We start from the raw sequence: 19,363 nt of genomic DNA, 5'->3' as shown, positions 1-19,363 counted from the left end.
CTCTCGAGCCACGCATTCATCCTATCTATCCTGACATTCCTACTCTGACTAGCTCGTGGCACTGGTAGCAATCCTGAGATTACTACCTTTGAGGTCCTACTTTTTAGTTTAACTCCTAACTCCCTGAATTCCGCTTGTAGGACCTCATCCCGTTTTTTACCTATATCGTTGGTGCCTATGTGCACCATGACAGCTGGCTGTTCACCCTCCCCCCCCCCCCCCCCCCCCCCCCAGAATGTCCTGCAGTCGCTCCGAGACATCCTTGACCCTTGCACCAGGGAGGCAACATACCATCCTGGAGTCTCGATTGCATCCACAGAACCGCCTGTCTATTCCCCTTACGATCGAGTCCCCTATCACTATAGCCCTGCCATTTTTCTTCCTGCCCTGCTGTATGCCCCCAGGATGCACTTTAGAGGTGGACACGGCTTGCTGACTTTCCTGCCTGCTTGCCTGAAATGCCCTTGGCAGGCATCCTGTGAAGGGCGGATGCCTAGGAGCCCCGGACCTACTTTGGGATGACATTGGCGCTGTTGTGTCACCCTGTTCTGTCCATTGTGCCTGCAATGCGCCGGTCTTGGGAAGGGGAGATTCAGATTGACGGGTCACCTCCCGGGTCCCTGGGTGCAAGGCCCCAGGCTCTGCTCCAGAAAATCCTTCTCCCTCTGGGTGCTCATTGACCCCTGGGTTACTGATGGGATGGAGGGGCAGCTGGAGTGAGCTCCAGAAGCCTCAATGTCATCTGTCGCTGTCAGCCTTGGAGGCCCGCCCTGGCCAGAACCATAGAATTGAAGGGGAATGAGCCGTGCATCAGAAACAGTGTGTTGCTCAACAGATAGAGATCAGGAGCCTGCCTGCTAAGATCGCCCACCGAGGTGTGAGTCTCTGCGCTGGTGGAGGTGGTCAGCCATGATGCTCCTTCGCTGTCCTCCTCCGGCATCTACTCTGAGGTTGTGTCGCGGGTGGGCGGCAGACACTCCTGGTGGTGAGCCAGGCTGATTGGGTGTTCCTGCAGGCAAAGGAACATGGTATTAGTACATGGCCAGGGCATTGGGAACATCCTTCCTGCATCTACCTTGTCTACTCCTGGTCGATGCCTGATGTGAATGAGAGTGCAAAATCCTGGTCATTAATTCAGAAAGTATCCCATGATCTTATCTTTTCCCATACCTTCACTCCCCTTATTCATTCTTCCAAATGTGCCATTAACGTGACTCCATCATTCTGTGCATTGTCCCGTCTTCACTCCAACACTGGTCACGTGTACCTCAGTCCTGCTCTGAGTGAGTGCCTTCACCTCTGTCCTCACTTTGAAAAATAAAAGAATAAATCACTTAGCCTCTGAATATCTTCCTTCTTGGCTTGCCATGTTGTTATCATTGCCTAGTTGTGAATCACTTTGGTGTAGTGTTTGCACTGTGGACAATATAAAATCAAAGTTTGTGAAAATGAGTGGCGTTTTAATGCTGCTGGGAGGGTGTTTCTGATAACTGAGAATGAAATGAAAAAATGAAAATCGCTTATTGTCACGAGTAGGTTTCAATGAAGTTACTGTGAAAAGCCCCTAGTTGCCACATTCCGGCGCCTGTCCAGGGAGGCTGGTACGGGAATCGAACCGTGCTGCTGGCCTGCTTGGTCTGCTTTAAAAGCCAGCGATTTAGCCAAGTGAGCTAAACCAAGTGAGCTGTTAATGCTGTTTAATGCTGCTGGGAGGGTGTTTCTGATAACTGAGAGTTGTTGCTGGCTGGACTGGTTCAGCCTTGAAATTCTTGTGTGTCGCACTTTGGTTTTTGGTGCTAGCACACTCTGTGTGAAGCAATATCTATTATTCTGGAGCATGTTTCCTCTTGTGAGCAAGCTGATTGGCGCTGGGGTTGTAGCACTTCCAGGGATTGGCTGCTAAGCCTGAACAGCTCATGATTTCCACGTGTGATTTAGCAGGAGGGTGGAATCAACCCAAAATGATGCAACACTGAGACAAACTTATCAGCTTTTACTTTGTACACAAGGAACAGCAAATGGACAGCGCTACAGAAAGTACTCAATCATTTTATGTAATAAAAGCTGGAAATAAATAGTTCTGAGAAGTCTGTCGAACAAATTCTGACGAGATTCCATGTAAAATGTAATCCAATCTGTAATTAAGGAACTCTTTTTATTTTATAAAGCATACTCTGAGCAGAAGTGCAGTAAGTTTCAAAGGCGATTTGACTGATATTTGAATAAACAGATTAAGAAATAATTGCTGTAAACCTAAAACCTCACTTTATAAAGACACAAGTCGACCAGTAGCTTCTGGATATATAGGGTAATGTTTTTGGATCAGCTCTCTGTATTTCAACTCTGCTGTCAAAGGTTAGCTTGAGCTTGTTGATGTTGATTTTAATTTTACCTTTTGGCCTTACAACCTGAGTGCCCATGACCTAGGATACTTACGGTAGTGTGCAGTTTGATTTCACGTGACATGCTCAGTTCTATCAGCCAGTGCTCACTGTGTGTACCTCACTGCAAAGAGGGAAGAAAGAGCAGCAGTTTAGAGACCAAGACAAAGAATTGACAGACTGCAGGCATGGCCGTGGGCACTTAGATTTGCAGCAAGGCAAGGGAACGAGGAGTAATATGGCAAACTCACCTCTGGAACTCACTCAGAATCCCCTGAAGAAGATTTGGATTCCTTGTAAAAATGGCCTCTGTGAGGTACACACTTCACAAAGAAAGGGTAGGTATGTGTTTGGGTATGAATGTGGAAATGTGCAGCCCCACATGTGGCACCTTCTGCCACTGAATTATTCTGAATGCTTTTGGTGCTGATCTTTGTATTCTCCGTTTAAAAGTCCTCCATTGAAACCTGCAGTGCAGCAGGGAATGCGCTTGGATACCTTAATGCCTGGAGACAGATTTGGTCTCCAGCCTTCCTGAGTGTTTGCAAAACCTTATGTGAATCCTCTGCTAAGCTAAAATTGCTTTGCTAATGTGGATTCAAGAGCAGAATTGGGTAAGAGGACAAAGTGTAATTCAAGGCAGCCAGCTGCAGAGACATCTTTGAACCATTGGGCAGTTAGATTAAGTTGTGGCTGGAATGGGTGCTGGGGTAGGTTTGAGGGCTGAAGCGGATTTATTTGTTAAACAATGAACTTGTTCTTTCCGACATTATTTGCAGCAGTTTATCCGGTAATGAATGATATGATACTGTGACCATCTGTAAAGAGGAAATTCTAGGTTTAGTATAGAAAGTGGATCAATTTAATTCAAGTTAAAGAACATATAATATATTGAATAAACCTTTGATTCCTTGTTAAAATTGTAAATATTAGTTATCTCTTCCTCCTCCTTGTGGCTACCAGATTGTAATTCTAACTCTGTTTCTGATATTGTTAGTAAGATAACTCATATGGAGGTGGAAAACATTGGGGGCGATTCTCCGCACCGGGCCAGAGAATCATCGCAACTGCGCCACGCGCCCCGACGTCGGCCCACGATTCTCCGAGGTGTGGAGAATCGGTGCCATTTGCGCCGGTGCAAGCTCGCATGGGCCGAGCGGCCGCTCCGATACGACAGAGTCCCGCCGGCGGCGTTCACCCTGGTCGCTGCCGGTGGGAACTTGTGCGAACGGTTGGGGGGCAGCCTGTGGGGTGGGGGTGGGGGGGGGGGGTGGGGGGCCTCCGATGGTGTCTGGTCCCCGATCGGGGCCCACCAATTGGCCCCCCCCCCCCCCCCCCCGGTTGGTTGGGGCCGGCGGGCAAAAGAAGCCTCCCGCGCATGCGCAGGTTGCCGCGTAAGGAGGCTGGAGCGGCATGATCCGCTCCAGTGTCGTGCTGGCCCCTCGTACGTGACCGGGCCCGGTTCGCGCCGTCGTGAAACGCGACAGCGTTCACGACGGTGCGAACTCTTGGGCCCAGTATCGGAGAATCACCCCCATAGAGTCACTACGGCATCAGAGGAGGCCATTGAAGGCATACTTTATATCTGTCTTCACCAAGGAAGCGGATGATGTGGAGGTTACAATGAAAGGGAACATGGATCGAAAGGGAAAATGCTGGAAAATCTCAGCAAGTCTGGCAGCATCTGTAGGGAGAGAAAAGAGCTAACGTTTCGAGTCCGATGACTCTTTGTCAAAGCTAACAGACAGAGAGAGTGGGAAATATTTATATTGTGGAGTGAGAATGAAAGATGAGTCACAGCCACATAAACCCAGGGAAACCGGGTGCTATTGGCCACAGATACTAAGGGGAAAGAGTGTTAATGGCAGATGCTGCCAGACTTAGCTGAGATTTTCCAGCATTTTCCCTTTCGTTTCAGATTCCAGCATCCGCAGTAATTTGCTTTTATCCAAGGGAACATGGATATTGTGCAGTGCATGGTAACAGAGAGAGAAGATGTACTAAAGAAGATTTTCATTACTGAAGGCTGGCACATCACCTGGAAAGAAACACTGGTAGAAATAGACAAGGCATTGGACACAATCTTTCAGTCCTCAATCGATACGGGAGTTGTGCCAGAGGACAGGAGGGTTGCCAATGTTACACCTCTATTCAATAAGGCGAGACGGATAAACCAGAAAAGTACAGGTCCGTCAGCTGAACATCAGCGGTGCACAAATGTTGAAAACCATAATCAGGGACAAAATAAATAAATTTTCATTTGGAAAGTCATGATTTAATCAAGGACAATCAGCATCAATGTGTTAAAGGCAAATCATGTCTGACTAATGGCATTAATTTATTGGGTAATTAACAGAAGGTTGGTCAAGACAGTGCAGAATATGTATTTCTGGACTTTCAGAAGGCCTTCAACAAAATGCCAGCTAGGAGACTGACAAAATAGACTGGAACCAAATTAATAGAGAGAATGTTGGGGTGCAAGAGGGACCAGAAGGTGCTGAGACATGGCTGGTTCAGACTTGGCAGATGGAGCTCAATGCAAAGAGGTTTGAAGTGTTGCATTTGGGAAATTCATAGGATTTACAGTGCAGACGGAGGCCATTCAGCCCATCGAGTCTGCACCGGCGCTTGGAAAGAGCACCCTACCTATGCCTCCCCCCATCCCTTTTATCTCCCATAATTCAACCTAATCTTTTTGGACACTACGGGACAATTTAGCATGGCCAGTCCACTTTGGACTGTGGTAGGAAAGCCACGCAGTCATGGGGAGAACATGCAGACTCTACACAGACAGTGACCCAAGCCGGGAATCGAACCTGGGACCGTGGCGCTCTGAAGCAACTCTGCTAACCACTGTGCTACGGTGCTGTATGGGTGCTATTGTGCTTTCTTGGTAGCGTTGACGTGGGTGGACTCAGGCACAGCTAGGAATTTAAAGTTGTCAACCATCTCCACCTCGGCTCCGTTGATGCTGACCAGGGTGTTTGCGATGCATTGCTTCCTGAAGTCAGTGACTATCTCCTTAGATTTACTGACATTGAGGGAGAGATTGTTGTCGCTGCATCACTCTACTACATTCTCTATCTCCTTCCTGTATTCTGATCATCTTTGTTCGAGATCTGACCCACTACGGTCGTGTCATCAGCAAACTTGTCGATGGAGATGGAGCCGAATTTTGCCACACAGTTAGTCGTTTAGGGAGTATAGTAGGGGACTAAGTACGCAGCCTTGCGGGGCGCCGATATTTAGGACTATCGTGGAGGAGGTGTTGTCGTGGTCTGTGGGTCAGGAAGCTGAGGATCCAGTTGCAGAGTCAGGAGCCAAGTCCTAGGCTTTGGAGATTTGATTTAAGCTTGGCTGGGATTGAAGGCGAAAGTCGGCAGTGCACGCAGAGTGGCGCCCTGGCGAGAGATGGTGGCGTGTGTGGAGCAGCGCTCCGGCGAGGGACAATGGCGTGTGCGGAGCAGCAATCCGGCGAGGGATGGTAGTGTGTACAGAGCAGCGCTCCGCGAGGGACGGTAGTGTGTACAGAGCAGCGCTCCGACGAGGGACGGTAGTGTGTACAGAGCAGCGCTCCGACGAGGGACGGTAGTGTGTACAGAGCAGTGCTCTGGCGAGGGACGGTAGTGTGTACAGAGCAGCGCTCCGGTGAGGGATGGTAGTGTGTACAGAGCAGCGCTCCGCGAGGGACGGTAGTGTGTACAGAGCAGCGCTCCGACGAGGGACGGTAGTGTGTACAGAGCAGCGCTCTGGCGAGGGATGGTAGTGTGTACAGAGCAGCGCTCCGGTGAGGGATGGTAGTGTGTACAGAGCAGCGCTCTGGCGAGGGATGGTAGTGTGTACAGAGCAGCGCTCCGGTGAGGGATGGTAGTGTGTACAGAGCAGCCCTCCAGCGAGGGACGGTAGTGTGTACAGAGCAGCGCTCCGCGAGGGACGGTAGTGTGTACAGACCAGCGCTCCAACGAGGGACGGTAGTGTGTACAGAGCAGCGCTCCAGCGAGGGACGGTAGTGTGTACAGAGCAGCGCTCCGACGAGGGACGGTAGTGTGTACAGAGCAGCGCTCCGCGAGGGATGGTAGTGTGTACAGAGCAGCGCTCCGCGAGGGATGGTAGTGTGTGCAGAGCAGCGCTCTGGCGAGGGATGGTAGTGTGTACAGAGCAGTGCTCCGCGAGGGATGGTAGTGTGTACAGAGCAGCGCTCCGCGAGGGATGGTAGTGTGTACAGAGCAGCGCTCCGCGAGGGATGGTAGTGTGTACAGAGCAGCCCTCCAGCGAGGGACGGTAGTGTGTACAGAGCAGCGTTCCAGCGAGGGACGGTAGTGTGTACAGAGCAGCGCTCCAGCGAAGGACGGTAGTGTGTACAGAGCAGCGCTCCAGCGAAGGACAGTAGTGTGTACAGAGCAGCGCTCTGGCGAGGGACGGTAGTGTGTACAGAGCAGCGCTCCAGCGAAGGACGGTAGTGTGTACAGAGCAGCGCTCCAGCGAGGGACGGTAGTGTGTACAGAGCAGCCCTCCAGCGAGGGATGGTAGTGTGTACAGAGCAGTGCTCCGCGAGGGACGGTAGTGTGTACAGAGCAGCGCTCCGACGAGGGACGGTAGTGTGTACAGAGCAGCGCTCCGACGAGGGACGGTAGTGTGTACAGAGCAGCGCTCCAGCGAAGGGACGGTAGTGTGTACAGAGCAGCGCTCCGGTGAGGGATGGTAGTGTGTACAGAGCAGCGCTCCGACGAGGGACGGTAGTGTGTACAGAGCAGCGCTCCGACGAGGGACGGTAGTGTGTACAGAGCAGCGCTCCGCAAGGGACGGTAGTGTGTACAGAGCAGCGCTCCGACGAGGGACGGTAGTGTGTACAGAGCAGCGATCTGGCGAGGGATGGTAGTGTGTACAGAGCAGCGCTCCGCGAGGGACGGTAGTGTGTACAGAGCAGTGCTCTGGCGAGGGACGGTAGTGTGTACAGAGCAGCACTCCGGTGAGGGATGGTAGTGTGTACAGAGCAGCGCTCCAGCGAGGGACGGTAGTGTGTACAGAGCAGCACTCCGGTGAGGGATGGTAGTGTGTACAGAGCAGCGCTCCGGTGAGGGACGGTAGTGTGTACAGAGCAGCGCTCCGGCGAGGGACGGTAGTGTGTACAGAGCAGCGCTCTGGCGAGGGACAGTAGTGTGTACAGAGCAGCGCTCCAGCGAGGGACGGTAGTGTGTACAGAGCAGCGCTCCAGCGAGGGACGGTAGTGTGTACAGAGCAGCGTTCCAGCGAAGGACGGTAGTGTGTACAGAGCAGCCCTCCAGCGAGGGACGGTAGTGTGTACAGAGCAGCCCTCCAGCGAGGGACGGGAGTGTGTACAGAGCAGCCCTCCAGCGAGGGACGGTAGTGTGTACAGAGCAGTGCTCCGCGAGGGACGGTCGTGTGTACAGAGCAGCGCTCCGCGAGGGACGGTAGTGTGTACAGAGCAGCGCTCCGGTGAGGGACGGTAGTGTGTACAGAGCAGCGCTCCGGTGAGGGACGGTAGTGTGTACAGAGCAGCGTTCCAGCGAAGGACGGTAGTGTGTACAGAGCAGCCCTCCGACGAGGGACGGGAGTGTGTACAGAGCAGCGCTCCGCGAGGGACGGTAGTGTGTACAGAGCAGCGCTCCGGTGAGGGACGGTAGTGTGTACAGAGCAGCGCTCCGACGAGGGACGGTAGTGTGTACAGAGCAGTGCTCCGACGAGGGACGGTAGTGTGTACAGAGCAGCGCTCTGGCGAGGGACGGTAGTGTGTACAGAGCAGCGCTCCAGCGAGGGACGGTAGTGTGTACAGAGCAGCGCTCCAGCGAGGGACGGTAGTGTGTACAGAGCAGCGTTCCAGCGAAGGACGGTAGTGTGTACAGAGCAGCGCTCCAGCGAAGGACAGTAGTGTGTACAGAGCAGCGCTCTGGCGAGGGACGGTAGTGTGTACAGAGCAGCGCTCCAGCGAAGGACGGTAGCGTGTACAGAGCAGCGCTCCAGCGAGGGACGGTAGTGTGTACAGAGCAGCCCTCCAGCGAGGGATGGTAGTGTGTACAGAGCAGTGCTCCGCGAGGGACGGTAGTGTGTACAGAGCAGCGCTCCGACGAGGGACGGGAGTGTGTACAGAGCAGCGCTCCGGTGAGGGACGGTAGTGTGTACAGAGCAGCGCTCCGACGAGGGACGGTAGTGTGTACAGAGCAGCGCTCCGGTGAGGGATGGTAGTGTGTACAGAGCAGCGCTCCAGCGAGGGACGGTAGTGTGTACAGAGCAGCGCTCCGGTGAGGGATGGTAGTGTGTACAGAGCAGCACTCCGGTGAGGGATGGTAGTGTGTACAGAGCAGCACTCCGGTGAGGGATGGTAGTGTGTACAGAGCAGCGCTCCGCGAGGGATGGTAGTGTGTACAGAGCAGCGCTCCGCGAGGGACGGTAGTGTGTACAGAGCAGCTCTCCAGCGAGGGACGGTAGTGTGTACAGAGCAGCGCTCCGCGAGGGACGGTAGTGTGTACAGAGCAGCGCTCCGGTGAGGGACGGTAGTGTGTACAGAGCAGCGCTCCGGTGAGGGACGGTAGTGTGTACAGAGCAGCGCTCCGGCGAGGGACGGTAGTGTGTACAGAGCAGCGCTCTGGCGAGGGACAGTAGTGTGTACAGAGCAGCGCTCCAGCGAAGGACGGTAGTGTGTACAGAGCAGCGCTCCAGCGAAGGACGGTAGTGTGTACAGAGCAGCGCTCCAGCGAGGGACGGTAGTGTGTACAGAGCAGCCCTCCAGCGAGGGATGGTAGTGTGTACAGAGCAGTGCTCCGCGAGGGACGGTAGTGTGTACAGAGCAGCGCTCCGACGAGGGACGGGAGTGTGTACAGAGCAGCGCTCCGGTGAGGGACGGTAGTGTGTACAGAGCAGCGCTCCGACGAGGGACGGTAGTGTGTACAGAGCAGTGCTCCGACGAGGGACGGTAGTGTGTACAGAGCAGCGCTCCGACGAGGGACGGTAGTGTGTACAGAGCAGCGCTCCGCGAGGGACGGTAGTGTGTACAGAGCAGCGCTCCGCGAGGGACGGTAGTGTGTACAGAGGAGCGCTCCGACGAGGGACGGTAGTGTGTACAGAGCAGCGATCTGGTGAGGGATGGTAGTGTGTACAGAGCAGCGCTCCGCGAGGGACGGTAGTGTGTACAGAGCAGCGCTCCGGTGAGGGATGGTAGTGTGTACAGAGCAGCGCTCTGGCGAGGGACAGTAGTGTGTACAGAGCAGCGCTCCAGCGAAGGACGGTAGTGTGTACAGAGCAGCGCTCCGACGAGGGACGGGAGTGTGTACAGAGCAGTGCTCCGCGAGGGACAGTAGTGTGTACAGAGCAGCGCTCCAGCGAAGGACGGTAGTGTGTACAGAGCAGCGCTCCAGCGAGGGACGGTAGTGTGTACAGAGCAGCCCTCCAGCGAGGGATGGTAGTGTGTACAGAGCAGTGCTCCGCGAGGGACGGTAGTGTGTACAGAGCAGCGCTCCGCGAGGGACGGTAGTGTGTACAGAGGAGCGCTCCGACGAGGGACGGTAGTGTGTACAGAGCAGCGATCTGGCGAGGGATGGTAGTGTGTACAGAGCAGCGATCCGGTGAGGGATGGTAGTGTGTACAGAGCAGCGCTCCGGTGAGGGATGGTAGTGTGTACAGAGCAGCGATCCGGTGAGGGATGGTAGTGTGTACAGAGCAGCGCTCCGGTGAGGGATGGTAGTGTGTACAGAGCAGCGCTCCGGTGAGGGATGGTAGTGTGTACAGAGCAGCGCTCTGGCGAGGGACAGTAGTGTGTACAGAGCAGCGCTCCAGCGAGGGACGGTAGTGTGTACAGAGCAGCCCTCCAGCGAGTGACGGTAGTGTGTACAGAGCAGCGTTCCAGCGAAGGACGGTAGTGTGTACAGAGCAGCCCTCCAGCGAGGGACGGTAGTGTGTACAGAGCAGCGTTCCAGCGAAGGACGGTAGTGTGTACAGAGCAGCTCTCCAGCGAGGGATGGTAGTGTGTACAGAGCAGCGCTCCAGCGAGGGACGGTAGTGTGTACAGAGCAGCGTTCCAGCGAAGGACGGTAGTGTGTACAGAGCAGCCCTCCAGCGAGTGACGGTAGTGTGTACAGAGCAGCCCTCCAGCGAGGGACGGGAGTGTGTACAGAGCAGCCCTCCAGCGAGGGACGGTAGTGTGTACAGAGCAGTGCTCCGCGAGGGACGGTAGTGTGTACAGAGCAGCGCTCCAGCGAGGGACGGTAGTGTGTACAGAGCAGCGCTCCGCGAGGGACGGTAGTGTGTACAGAGCAGCGCTCCGACGAGGGACGGTAGTGTGTACAGAGCAGCCCTCCAGCGAGGGACGGTAGTGTGTACAGAGCAGCGCTCCGCGAGGGACGGTAGTGTGTACAGAGCAGCGCTCCGACGAGGGACGGTAGTGTGTACAGAGCAGACCTCCAGCGAGGGATGGTAGTGTGTACAGAGCAGCCCTCCAGCGAGGGACGGTAGTGTGTACAGAGCAGCCCTCCAGCGAGGGATGGTAGTGTGTACAGAGCAGCGCTCCGGCGAGGGACGGTAGTGTGTACAGAGCAGCGCTCCGGTGAGGGATGGTAGTGTGTACAGAGCAGCGCTCTGGCGAGGGACGGTAGTGTGTACAGAGCAGCGCTCTGTATGGGATGACAAAGGGAAAATGGGAGTACTTGTTAACGATGTTGAGGAAGTGCACGTTACGGTCAGTGGGGCGACCTGAAGGGTCGCGAGGCTACCAACGGTGAGAGGGGGCAGGGGTTCACCGAACTTCAAAGTCAGGCTTCAGAGGTTACACTGGAAACCCAGTCTCAGTAACAGGGCAGTGCAGAGATGGGGGAGGACGTAGAGTTTGTAGTTAGCGCGCTCTACGCCCTATACCGCAAGGTTTGCGACACAGTAACCCCGGGTCTGAACGGAGTGTGATCCGGACGCTAGGGAGGTAGTCTGGGACGCGGGAAAAATCCGAAGGGAGCAGCGCCTTACCATATCCGGGTGAATGAAGCTATCTGTGCTCCCGGAGTCGGAACAGACAGGTCGTCTCGTGCCCATTGACCCGGACGCCCATCATGGAGTTCTTGAGGTGATGGGGTCGGTACTAGTCGAGCGTGACGGAGCTGAGCTGCGGAAGATGGCTGGTCTGGTCGGTGGTAGCGGGGTGGTCCCAAGATGGTGGCCTCCATGAGGCGCACGTGGCGGGCGGTGTCGAAAATGGCGGCCCCCACTGGCCGCACGAGGTGGATGAAGCTTCAGAAAGGGGCGTTCTGGCAGGCAAGATGCCACGCTGCGGAACCTGTGAGATTCAGGTCGGACCTGGCAGACTTTGGGTCTGGGAGCTTGAGGTCCGGCCTGACAGACCTTGGCAAAGTGCTCCTTCTTACCACACTCGTTGTAGGTCGCGTTCCGAGCAGGACAATGCTGTCTGGGGTGCTGGCCTTGGCTGCAGAACTAGCACTGCGGCCTCCCGGAGTTGGCGGGCTGCCGTGCGGCACAGGCTTGTGACGCGCCCGGGCTGGCTGATGGCCGCGCCTCCGACGTCCACGAGGGTGCCGCGTGGTCGGACGTGAAGGCATCCATGTTCTGGAACGTTACTTCCAAAGAGCTAGAGAGCGGCACAGTGTCCTTGAGGTCGAGGGTACCCCCTTCAAGCAATCGTTGTCGGATATAATTAGACCGGACTCCGGCCACATCGGCGTCCCTGATTAGGAGCTCAGAGTGCTGAGCCGCTATAACTGCCTGGCAGTTACAATTCCGGACAAGTATTCACAGGTCACGCAGGAAATCGGCCAGTGATTCACCAGGGCGCTGACGCCTCGCGACAACGAGATGTCGAGCGAACACCTCATTCACTGCCCTCACAAACTGTCCTTTTAGCGGTGCGATTGCCTCTGCGTCTCTGATCAGCAGAAAAATTTGGGGGCTCACTCGGGCGTTGAGGAGACGCAGCTTATGCACCTCGGTGACGGCGTCGGTCGATGAGACGAGGTAAGCCTCGAAACAGCTTAGCCAGTGCTCGAAGATTGCAGTGGCGTCGGCTGTCTGCGGGTCAAGTTCAAGGTGGCCAAAGCTTAAGAGCGGCATCAATTGTAATATCTCAGTGTATTAAACTGATGGACCATCAATAATAGACGAAGTGAGGCAGTAAGTAACAATGGAACAAACAATAACAGTGAGAGAGATATATTATATATATATATATATAGCAGTGAGTAACAGTGGAATGTGGTTCACCACAATGTTCCCGCCAGAACTGAATCGTGTGCATTTCGCGTTAACGCAAGGGGCAGGGTGGCACGGTGGCGCAGTGGTTAGCACTGCTGCCTACAGCTCTGTGGACCCGGGTTCGATCCCGGCCCCGGGTCACTGTCTGTGTGGAGTTTGCACATTCTCCCCATGTTTGCGTGGGTTTCACCCCACAACCCAAAGATGTGCAGGTTGGGTAGATTGGCCACGCTAAATTGCCCAGCCGGTTGATGATTCAGCTGTGATCTCACGGTTCCAGGGGCTTGGGCTGGATGGGTTCCCACATGACCAGTAGCTCTGAGCATTTACAGGACACAATCAGCAGTGTGAACAGCCGGGCCTGTAAGTAGCACCATAGAGGTGCGTTTCAATCAGATACTGTTGCATTGTGGCCTGAGCCAGGCCATCCCAATCCTGAGGGGGCAGTCCGAGTGGCACCAAGTCATTCCCACTTCTCTCCCTGGCCTAGGCAACCACTCCCCAGCAAGCCCGACAGGTTCTGGCAGTTTGCGTACCTTCCCCTCAACAGCCAGGCCCCGCTTGTAAATACTTGCACCAATTCGCACCCATGTGACTCCCGCCTGAGAGGGGTGGAGCATTGCCGAGGTGTAGAACAACCTGCTAATGGCATTCAAATCCATGCAAATGAGTTTTGTATAGGTCCACCGGCACTGGGCGTGTCATAGAGTCGAGATTTACAGCATGGAAACAGGCCCTTCTGCCCAACTTGTCCATGACGCCCAGTTTTTACCACTGAGCTAGTCCCAATTGCCCGCATTTGGTCCATATCCCTCAATACACATCTTTTTTTTAAACCAAGGGGCAATTTAGCGTGGCAAATCCAACCTACCCTAGACATCTTTGGGCTGTGGGGGTGACACCCACGCAGACACGGGGAGAATGTGCAAACTCCACACGGACAGTAATCGGGGCTGGGATCAAACCCGGGTCCTTAGTGCCGTGAGGCAGCAGTGCTAACCACTGCGCCAACATGCTGTCCCCTCTATAACCATCTTACCCAAATAACTGTCTTCATTAAATGCCTCCATATAATTGTACTTCAGCGGCGGACCAGAGCGTAACGTCGCAATCAGCGCTGGCACAATTAGCGATTTCTTTTTTAAAAAAATTATCCCACATTCACTACCCGATCATAGTTCCAGCTTCCGGCGCCGGGAGAAGGGGAACCAGCCCCTCATTTAATTAATGAGGCAGAAATCTGTTTTGCAAGTGTGTAGCTGTGCATCCTCAGGATATATGGAATCATTCGTAACTACTCAGACACTGAAGCAGTCCATGTCCGGATGCAGCAGGACCTGGGGAATATCCGGCTTCGGTTGACAAATGGCAAGTAATATTCATGCCACACAAGTGCCAGGCAATGAACATCTTCTACAAGAGAGGGTCTAACCACCGCCCCTTGACAGTCAGTGGCATTACCATCGCTGAATCCCCCACAATTAACATTCTGGGGGTTACCATTGATCAGAAGTTGAACTGGACCCAGCCACATTAATACTGTGGTGAGTAGCTCTCCTCCTGACCCCCCAAAGCCTGTCCACCATCTACAAGGCTCAAGTCAGGAGCTTAATGGAATATTCTCCACTTGTCTGGATGAGCGCAGCTCCAACAACACTAAAGGAGCTCGACACCATCCAGGGCAAAGCAGCCCCGCTTGATTGCCCCCCCTTCCACAAACATTCAATCCCTCCACCACCAACGAACAGTGGCAGCCGTGTGTACCATACACAAGATGCACTGCAGTAACTCACCAAGGCTCCTCAGGCAGCACCTTCCAAACCCACGCCCACTACCATCTAGAAGGACAAGAGCAGCAGATACCTGGGAACCCCACCACCTGGAGGGTCCCCTCCAAGTCATTCACCTCCCTGACTTGTAAATATATTGCCGTTCCTTCACTGTCGCAAGGGCAACATCCTGGAACTCCCTCCCTATCAGCACAGTGGGTGTACCTACACCACATGGACTACAACAGTTCAAGAAGGCAACTCACCAGCAACTTTTTTTAAAAAATAATTTTTATTGGAATTTTTTACAGAAAATATAAAATATAACGACAAACAATGAAATGCAACAAAATAACCAATAATAACTGTAACACCCCCCAGACCGTATGTATCACATCCCCCCCCAACCCCAATGAACAACAAGAGAACTTAAAAATAAATTAAATTAAATAAGCAAACATAGTCATCGTCCTGCCCTCTCCCCCCCGGGTTGCTGCTGCTACTGTCCCCGTACCCTATCGTTGAGCCAGAAAGTCGAGGAAAGGTTGCCACCGCCTAAAGAACCCTTGTACCGATCCTCTCAGGGCGAATTTGACCTTCTCTAGCTTAATAAAACCCGCCATGTCATTGATCCAGGTCTCCACGCTTGGGGGCCTCGCATCCTTCCATTGTAGCAAGATCCTTCGCCGAGCTACTAGGGACGCAAAGGCCAGCACACCGGCCTCTTTCGCCTCCTGCACTCCCGGCTCCACCCCAACCCCAAAAATCGCGAGTCCCCATCCTGGCTTGACCCTGGATCTCACCACCCTCGACACTGTCCTCGCCACCCCCTTCCAGAACTCCTCCAGTGCTGGGCATGCCCAGAACATATGGGCATGGTTCGCTGGACTCCCCGAGCACCTGACACACCTGTCTTCACCCCCAAAGAACCTACTCATCCTAGACCCGGACATGTGGGCCCGGTGCAGCACCTTGAATTGGATGAGGCTAAGCCGCGCACACGAGGAGGAAGAATTTACCCTCTCCAGGGCATCAGCCCATGTCCCATCTTCGATCTGTTCCCCCAGTTCTCCCACCCACTTAGCTTTCAGCTCCTCTACTGACGCCTCCTCCACCTCCTGCATAACCTTGTAGATATCAGATATCTTCCTCTCTCCGACCCAGACCCCCGAAAGCACCCTGTCACTCACCTCCCTCGCGGGAAGCGAAGGGAATCCCTCCACCTGCCGTCTAGCAAACGCCTTTACCTGCAGATACCTGAACGTGTTTCCCGGGGGGGAGCCCAAATTTTTCCTCCAACTCCCCCAGGCTCGCAAACCTCCCATCAATAAACAGGTCCCTCAGCTGTCTGATGCCCGCTCTGTGCCAACCCTGAAATCCCCCATCAATGTTCCCCGGGACGAACCTATGGTTCCCCCTTAGCGGAGCCTCCATCGAGCCCCCCCACTTCCCCCCTATGTCGCGTCCACTGCACTGCCCCCAAATCTTGAGGGTAGCCGCCACCACCGGACTCGTGGTATACCTCGTGGGAGGGAGCGGCCACGGCGCCGTTACCAAGGCCCCCAGGCTTGTATCTCCACAGGACACCCTCCCCATCCGTTTCCATGCTGCCCCCTCCCCCTCCATCACCCACGTGCGCACCATCGACACATTGGCCGCCCAATAATACCCCGAGAGATTGGGTAACGCCAGCCCCCCCACCATCTCTACCCCGCTCCAAGAAGACCCTCTTCACCCTCGGGGTCCCATGCGCCCAAACAAAGCTCATGATGCTGCTAGTCACCCTTCTAAAAAAGGCTCTAGGGATAAAGATGGGCAAACACTGAAAAAGGAACAAGAACCTCGGGAGAACCGTCATTTTGACGGACTGCACTCTACCCGCCAACGATAGCGGCACCATGTCCCACCTTTTAAATTCCTCCTCCATCTGCTCCACCAGCCTGGTAAAATTAAGCTTATGGAGAGTCCCCCAACTCCTGGCCACTTGAACCCCCAGGTATCTGAAACTCTTCACGGCCCTCTTAAACGGGAGCCTCCCAATTCCCTCCTCCTGATCACCCGGGTGCACTACAAATACCTCGCTCTTGCCTAAATTTAACTTATAGCCCGAGAAGCCCCCAAATTCCGCTAACAGCTCCATCACCCCCGGCATTCCCCCTTCTGGATCCGCCACATACAGCAGCAGATCGTCCGCATACAGCGATACCCGATGTTCCTCCCCACCCTGCACCAGACCCCTCCATCCCCCTGACTCCCTCAACGCCATAGCTTTCAAAACAGCTAAACAAGGCCAGCAGCGCGGGTTCAATTCCCGTACCAGCCTCCCCGAACAAGCACCGGAATGTGGCGACTAGGGGATTTCACAGTAACTTTGTTCAAGCCTACTTGTGACAATAAGCTATTATTATTATTGTTATTATTATTAATTCCTCCTCAACCATCTCATTTTGAGAAGCCTCCCTCATTCCCAGGCTGAGTCGAGGAGTGGTGGAAAACTAATTTCTGTGGTTCCCCATCAGCTACTGCAGTTAAATCTGCTGTTTAGACTTTTATTCTTGTCCACGGCAGAAGGCAGCTGATGGTCTGTGGACAGTGGATGGTCTGCAGTTGACAGTGACACTGCCAGTTAAACAATTCTATTGGATCTGGAGCAGATGGCTAGTTAGTTTTCCAAATGCCAGCGATATCGGGAATCCGGCTAGATGTTTTTTTTTCTATTCGTTCATGGACTGTGGGTGAGTCGCTGGTGAGGCCAGAATTTTCATTTGAAGCCTACTCGTGACAATAAGCGATTTTCATTTCATTTCATTGTTCTGCATTACAAGCCAGCTGTGTAGCCCACTGTGCTAAACCAGCCCCTATCATATTTTACACCATGAAAGGAAGTGATAATGTGAACTTGGGCAGCTAATTTCCAACAGTAGAAAATTAATTGCCCATCCCTAATTGCCCTTGAGAAGGAGGTGGTGAACTGCTTTCTTGAACTGCTGCAGTCTGTGTGTCATAGGTACACACACTGTGCTGTTAGGGAGCGAGTTACAGGATGTTACCCCAGCGACAGTGAAGGAACGGCGATATACTTCCAAGTCAGGGTAGTGAGTGACTTGTAGGGGAACCTCCAGGTGGTGGGGTTCCAGGTATCTGCTGCTCTTGTCCTAGATGGTAACGGTTGCCAATTTGGAAGAAACAGGCCTGAATTTCCCGTCCATTCCCGCTTGCCGTGGGTTTCCTGGCAGTGGGGGGGTATATAGAACGGGAAACCCCCCATGGTGAGACCAGAAGCTCCCACTTTGACAGGCTGCCTCCGGTGCCGTCAAACACACAGTGAAAATCCCGCCAATAATATTGTGCAGATTAGTCACTGACCCGTGACATACAGCCAGCAATGTCCAGCTCCAGTCACAGCCTGTGCTTAGCTCGCAGAAGGTATACCTGTTTACACATCCCCGTGGAATTGATTCCTTGTGGCTGCACTGTGGCATGTACTCTTTACTGTAAATAGCACAAGCTGCATAGCATCGGCCAATCTGCTTGGCTAAGCTTCTTAACAGGCGTCAGCATGTCTCTGATTAGCGTGGTATAACCACCAATCCAATCCAATCCAACCTGATGCGTAGATTCACTGCAGACCCACAGTCACTCTGCCTCTCCATTGGTAACGGAGATTCTCTTCACTGTTGGAACTGTGACCTTCACCTCTGGCCTGCTGATTACGTTGATTAACAAAATAACGTCACGGTGATCCTTGGGATCATCTTGACAACAGCTTCTTTGACTGTTGCAAGCTTCATAACATAAACAGTCTTGCTTGTCCCTGTGTGTGTATAAATATATATATACACAGACCAGAAGGAAGGCAACAGAAGCAGACTGTGGAGTCCTACTTGCTTGTCTGTCTCTGCACTCCTGAAAGTTTGCGGCATTATCGTGTTACACTGGATACAGTTTGAAGAATCAAATCTTCTCGCTCAGTGCCTCCCATGTTAGGTACAGATTTCTCATTTGGCTCAAATTGGTTATTTAATTAAGAATTTGTAACCTAACTTGCTGTGAGTTTTAAATACCGTTCTGTAAATGTTTTGAGCAAATTGTACTGAGAATTCAACTTTGCATCTGATCGTTTGGCTTTACCCTTTCTGATGAGAAGAGATTATGGACATTTAGAACATGAGACTTGGGAACAGGAGTAGGCCATTTGGCCCTTCAAGTTGCTGCGTCATTCAATAAGATCATGGCTGATATGGTTGTGGTGTTGGTGTTGCCTTCCTGTTCTCATTTCCCCCCCTCCCCCTCCACCAACCACCACAAAGTAATCAAAGATTACTACACAAGATAGGAGTACATGGCCTCGGGGTAACATTAACGTGCATAAAGGAGGCAAACAGGAAGCAGAGAATAGGGATAAATTGATATTCTTGGATTGGCGAGAGTGCCAAATGGATCACTGCTGTGTCCTCAACTCTTTACAATCCATTTCAATGAGATTGGATGAAGGGACTGAATGCATAGTCGCTAAATTTGCTGATGACACAGAGATACGTAGGAAAGTAAGTTGCCAAGAGGAGGTGGAGAGGCTGCAAAGAGATGGAGACGGGTTAAGTGAGTGGGAACAATCTGGCAGATGGGAGTATAATGTAGGTAAATGTGTACTTGTCGTTTGGCAGGAAGAACAGGCCAGCATTTATTGTCCATTCCTAATTGCCCTTGAGAGGCTGCCTTATTGAACTGCTGCAGTCCATGTAGTGTAGGTACACCCACTGTGCTGTTAGAGAGTTCCAGGATGTTGCCCCAGCGACAGTGAAGGAACGGTGATATATTTCCAAGTCAGGATGGTGAGTGACCTGGAGGGGAATCTCCAGGTGGTGGGGTTCCCAGGTATCTGCTGCTCTTGTCCTTCTAGATGGTAGTGGCCGTGGGTTTGGAAGGTGCTGTTGAAGGAGCCTTGGTGAGTTGCTGCAGTGCATCTTGTAGATGGTGCATATAGCTGGTATACTGTGTGTTGGTGGT

At 53.3% G+C, this 19,363-nt stretch overlaps 1 protein-coding gene and 1 long non-coding RNA gene across 4 annotated transcripts in view; one reads left to right on the top strand and one right to left on the bottom strand.

Annotated features, from left to right (window-relative positions):
* Positions 1–426: 426 nt before the first annotated feature.
* Positions 427–17,969, bottom strand: LOC119973699. Its single transcript, XR_005462380.1, has 4 exons — positions 17,789–17,969; positions 2,437–2,505; positions 1,171–1,308; positions 427–1,009 (listed from the first exon to the last, which is right to left on the bottom strand). It is a non-coding gene; the product is annotated as an uncharacterized LOC119973699 (long non-coding RNA).
* Positions 2,462–19,363, top strand: part of LOC119973698 (6-phosphofructo-2-kinase/fructose-2,6-bisphosphatase 4-like) — a 117,077-nt gene continuing 100,175 nt past the window's right edge. The window contains exon 1 of one of the 3 annotated variants that reach the window (XM_038812074.1): positions 2,462–2,719. In XM_038812074.1, coding sequence (XP_038668002.1) covers positions 2,620–2,719 — 100 coding nt within the window. In that variant the 5' untranslated portion in view covers positions 2,462–2,619. Of the gene's footprint in view, positions 2,724–18,152; positions 18,344–19,363 lie in introns of those variants that run through there. The other 2 variants (XM_038812075.1, XM_038812076.1) reach the window with 2 other exon arrangements.

Source organism: Scyliorhinus canicula, chromosome 11 (genome assembly GCF_902713615.1).
Source record: "Scyliorhinus canicula chromosome 11, sScyCan1.1, whole genome shotgun sequence".
Lineage (NCBI taxonomy): Eukaryota > Metazoa > Chordata > Chondrichthyes > Carcharhiniformes > Scyliorhinidae > Scyliorhinus > Scyliorhinus canicula.
The sequence above is the reverse complement of the archived record's forward strand: the minus strand, read 5'-3'. Positions and strand labels throughout refer to the sequence as shown.